This window comes from Morone saxatilis, unplaced genomic scaffold, assembly GCF_004916995.1.
Source record: "Morone saxatilis isolate NCDOM2014 unplaced genomic scaffold, NCSU_SB_2.0 Contig23, whole genome shotgun sequence".
In the NCBI taxonomy this organism is placed as follows: domain Eukaryota; kingdom Metazoa; phylum Chordata; class Actinopteri; family Moronidae; genus Morone; species Morone saxatilis.
The window spans coordinates 786,671-792,268 of NW_023339796.1; the positions used below are offsets into that span (position 1 = coordinate 786,671).

The 5,598-nt window shown below is 40.8% G+C and overlaps 1 protein-coding gene across 1 annotated transcript in view; it reads right to left on the minus strand.

The window, feature by feature from the left end:
- Window positions 1-4,440: 4,440 nt before the first annotated feature.
- The window catches only part of inhbab (inhibin subunit beta Ab), a 2,162-nt gene continuing 1,004 nt past the window's right edge, over window positions 4,441-5,598 (minus strand). Inside the window, exon 2 of the mRNA XM_035670308.1 lies at window positions 4,441-5,237. Coding sequence (XP_035526201.1) covers window positions 4,441-5,237 — 797 coding nt within the window. The remainder of the gene's footprint in view (window positions 5,238-5,598) is intronic.

Below are 5,598 nucleotides of genomic sequence, written 5' to 3' on the forward strand. Positions count from 1 at the left end.
CAAACCTGTCTGAGATTGATGTCAGTGATTTAAACAGACATGGAAAGCAGCACAATTGAAAACTTTCATTGAAAAACAAAACATGAAATGTTTGTTTAATTGAAATTGTATTTGCATAATAATTTGGAACACAGTGTATACTGGCACCAACCTCATGTTTATGCACGTATTTCTCGTGAAGTGAATGTAAATGAATAGCTCTGGATGCAGTTATGTCTGGGAGACGCAGCTGAGATGCGAGCCTGCATGGAGCAACCACTGGATAGATTAAAACAAGAGCATATGAGTGAAAATGTGTCAGATACAATGTGGTTTAGCAGGGTGATAGCAGCTGCTGACAGCGTGAGGGGGACTCAGGTCAAGTCTGGTGGAATTTTGAGGAGATTGTGGTCTAAATGAATCCTCCATAGCATAAACCACCATCACATAGGATGAAATTAATCACATTTTTGGAGGCCTCAACATACTCAAAAAGTTAAGAATCATTAGTTATGAAAATGTTTTATACTTTAATGTACTACTCCTAGTAGACTGACCAGATCAAGCTGAAATCTGGTCTCAGTCTCCTGCGATAACTTATGAATTGGCGCTATACAAATAAAATTGAATTGAATTGAATTGTTGCCATGACAACATGGCGAAGGTCAATGTTTTGTTTTTATAGTTTATCGCATTTCTGGTGGGCTAGCCATATTCAAAAACTCATGAAATTCAGTACACACATAACAAATGGTGCAATTTCACATCAATATGGCTCTTATGCATAGATGTGGCAAAATGGCTCCATAGCGCCCCCTAGAAAATTTCAACTAAGCAGCCCCAGCATCATGTTTCACAGAGATGTATAAAAACATTGCTAGACATACAGTATGTATGACGTCTATTTGTACAAAAAAGCCTTGTGGACCCATATCAAACCAAACCCAACAGGAATTTTTAATTTAATGTCCAATTTTGAAGCAATTTTTGGTCAGTATACTCTAAAAAGAGTATTTTATTTTTTATTGATCAAACCTTTTTTCCTGAGCTTAAACTGATCTCTGTCCACAGCTACACTGGGTCGGAGGTATAATACACCTTGGAGGGTTGCCAGCCAACAACAGGTCAAACACACACACAGACTTCAGCCAAGTTCTCTGGCTGGTTTCATTATGTCTGAGATGTGGTGCATTTTTCTTCATATAGCAGCTCTGAGATCAGTTTTGATAAATGTTTCAATGTGTTCAGGAAGTCTTTCTGTTGTGCTCCACTACCCAGAGTGCTTTGTGTTCGCCTCAGCAGCCGTCTTTGTCTTTCTTAAATCAACTTGTCGACTCAGCGATGAGTTTGTAGGTCAGTGAACAAACAGAGTGTTGCTATGCCAAATGGCTGTGGCTGCCCTGCTTGTTGTGGACCTGCAAACTTTACAAACATTAGCGGCTGTTTGGTGTGACAGTCAAAAGAGGAAGTCGAGGAGCCTCTAAGTCAGCCATCGCACCAGTTTGTACCTGCAAACAAAGAACTGAGTGTCGGGTTTCTATATCGCTCTGACTGTCTTTGTGGAAGTGTGAAAGCAGAGCGGAGCTCAGATCTGATCCTGATCTCTGAAAACACCTGAACAGGACGCAGAGAGGATGACCTCAAACAAACTGTCAACATCATTAAACCACAAAAAACACAAAGAAAACTTTTATTTGCTGTATATAAAATCAGCTGACGTGAAAACACTTCCTTATCTAAGGTTGTAATTTAATCCAAACTTTTCAACAAATGTGCAAAATGAATTTACAATGTGTTAAGTCCTGTTAGCATCCCCTACAGGCTGCAGAGTTAATTCCATCATGATGATTTATCTGTTGTTGGAAAATTGTCCTGATGGGGGTACTAGAGGAAAGATCATGTTCTTTTGAGGTTTATCCTCTGAGGAGTTAAATCTGATCAGGTGCTTGCAAATCGATTTGTGGTCTGTTTGTTTTCACAAAATAAGGACAATTAATGATGAAATGTTGACAGTTTGTTTAATAATGAAGCTAAGAAAAACATAAAAGCAAATAAATTATATAAAGTTGGCAGTAACATTTCTTTTTTCTTTTTTATAATGAAGAAACAACAAAAAAACTTATAAAGTGTTCAATAATTTATACTAAAAATACTCATTAACTGACACTTTTAATCACAGTTTGTTTAAACTTCACTGTTGAGTGTCTTTGGCTTTCTTCTGATCGAAATCTCTGCCAGGAATGTAAAATATGTTATCAACATTCAACTTATTTCATAATAACACATAATATATATAATATAATATATAATTATATTAATTATAATGTTTGGCTCCAGCAGCCAGTTGAACATGTTTTTTTCAAGTATCTCTACATCAGAGATTTTAACACAGGTTAAACCTTCAGTAAACAGTGGAACATATCAGAATGATCCTCTCACATTATACTGCTCATCTCTAGCACCTCTGTGATTGTGGTTTGTTTCTCAGTGGATTTGTCATCTATGAAGTTTTAAAAAACTTTTTTAATTTAGCTCCCACTGCTGAAATACAGCTCTATGAGAGCTGACAATACATCACATAGTTTGTTATTGCCACATGAACATCCAATGAGTCGGATTGTACACTTCTTCTCAATGTACCACTTGAGCTGTGTTTGCACCAAACACAGTCAAACATAATACCGCTGAAACCTGTACTTAACCCACCTACCTGTACCTAAACCATAGATCTGTTTTGTGTTTCGACTGTAGACAGTACTCTTTATGTAGGTAGGGTTGGTACTGGGGCTTTAGGACTAATCCTCTTTACTTTTCCAGTATCTGGTAAACAGAGAGACTTTTCTTGGTCTTGTAATATATACTTATACTATGTTTGCCAGACTGACAACTTACCGCTAACTTTTTTCCTCCTCTATGCTCCATTCACTGTTACTTTTCTAATGCTCACTCTCTCTGACTCACACACATTTCTTTGTTCTTGGTACAACAAGGACACAAGCTGTGTTTGAGGAAATGCTGCAAGACAAAAGACTGCTGAAAGAAAGCAGAGAAAAAAATGAATGGTATAAATTGACTATCCTGCACAACTTTTGCTAAATGAAACACAAAAATAGCTATTCCAATATGTAACAAACTGAAATGGACTGGACCAGGGTGGGGTGGGCATGACTACTTTAGTGGTGCAGCAGATTATAGTTGATCTGTGATCTGTACAGACATCCCCCCTCAATTTGGCATTGCCTAGACTGCTTGGTGGAAACACGGCTTTAGAAGCTCTGGCCTGCCCGCTGGTAACATATACACCCTGCATAGAAAATGAGATGACAAATGTCTACATATGAGCTCTGAGTCCGTCTTCTAACTCCAGACTCAACTACTCAGAATCAGGATCACTCAACACCTTCTCTTCTCCCTAACCCTAACTCAGAGAACCCAGAGGTCACTGCCAGAGTTTTATCAGCAGATCACCTTGGAGTTTGAACAAACACGTCCATGTCCTCACAGTTTGGTTCAATTCTTATAAGGATCTGCTGAGTTCAACAAACTCATGGTCGATTCGGGAAACAAGTTCATACTGCAGAAGCTTGTGAAGGAACAGTTGAAGACACAAACTGGTCAGGTATATAATACACTTTGAGGGAGAGGCTTCAACCAACCAGAGCACTGGCGTTGACAGCTGGGTCTATGTCTTCAAGCATCCAGAGGCAGATACAATGCTGCTCTCTGCCAGTACTGGCTCAGCACCAGGAACTACACTGGTACAGTTGTACTGGACTGAGAAGCCATGGATGCGTTTTCCAGTATCCTGATTAAACACAAGCATGCATTAATCAACTGTTGTCATGACTGTTTAGATGAGAATATTAGTGAGTAGTGAGAATCAGCAGATGAAGATGAGCCGTTAATTAGTTAAATAACTAACTAGTATAAAGTTGCCACTTCAGGATAAATTCCTTATACTAGCATAAAGTGGATACTGATGTACACATGTATGCAAATATGTTCCAGAAAATATCTTCTATCTAACCCTAACCCTAACCCTATCCATTGAATTAATTCATAAATTAGTTGGCTCAACTCCAGTAATTCATGTAGAGCAAAAGTTGACCTTTAAGTACTGTTTATAACTCAACTGAGCATGAATACAGCTACATTTATTTTTGCACTTTATAGATAACAGATCCACTTATAAATGAACCTCCACTTTCAAGAGACAACCCATTCCCTCCCTTTCTATAAGAAGAGACCCTAACCCAAAAGACAAAGCACACATATAAATGTCGACAGGTTAAGTGTTGCATAGTATTGTCAGGCCATTCCAATGTGGAAAAAAGTCTCTCCCAATAAGAAACACAAAGCTTCGTCACTAAACATAAATACTTTATCTTTACTGGGAAAGTGCTGAGCTGATGTTTTTTTCCTGCAGGAAACAGGAAGTGTTTCTAAAGTCTTTACAAATGTTTATGAGCAGCCACACTCTTCCACGATCATGTTCTGGATGTCTTTCTTGATGATCTTCTGCTCTTCGTTGTAGTAGAGCATCGACATTGCACGTAGCCTCGTCGGTACACAGCACGACTTGATGTTTTGAAATGGACTGTAACCCCTCATACGATAATGATTGATGACTGCTGAATGGAAGGACAGTGATGAGCCGCTGATGCTCGCCATATGGTTTGGACAGTCGCCCTCGCAGTAGTTGGCATGGTAACCGGATGGAGCAATAATCCAGTCATTCCAGCCAATGTCTCTGAAGTTCACGTAAAACTGTCGTTTGCAGCAGATGTGTATTTTCCCGTCACACTCCAGACCTCGTTTGACTCTTCGTTGAGTCACCTCCTCTCGAGCTCGTAGCACCACCATGAGGAATGGTCGGTGAGACTGATCTCGGCCTCCAGCTCGTTCTGCCTTGGCTGGCACCAGAATGGGTGAGGCTCCAGCCTCTGCACACATCAGACAGGAAACCCGCAGCCTGAGCGAGCTGCGGCCAGCATCCAGCAGAGTCTGAATGCTCTGAGAGACAGCGAGGGTGTGCCAGCCGCTGCGGCGAGTGTCCACCATCTTCTCTGAGACACACTCCTCCTCCTCCTCTTCATTCTGATCTTCTTGATGAAGCTGCAGGAGCTGCAGCATCACTTTACCTTTCACTCGGTTTCCCTTTGACACCTTCAGGAAGATCCAGACATTTGCATCCTCTACCACCGACAAGCTGTCACCCTCCTCTGAAATGGCAAACGTCACGGTGTTCAGAGAGTCACCTGTAGCAGAGAGCACGTTAGCATGTTAGCAGGAATTAGACACTTCCATCAATATAAACAGTGCTGGTAAACATTTACATTAATGCCATTAATGTGGATCAGTAAAAACAAAGACATCCCTTAACAGAAGGTCTCTACTGGGCACGGGCGAAGGTGGCAGCCACCCAGCACGGCATTTTTTCATGACACATGGGGGGCGGCACGAGCACTTAAAAAAAAAATCCTCTGCGCTGCGAAGCGGTTTTCTATTATCTATCTGTTCTATCATATCACTGTGTGGGGAATTGGCAAATTGGCGCCCCCTACAGCTGCAAGCGCCCCTGCTTGCTGAGAAGGTGCCGTGCACAGAAGCTGTGTGAGA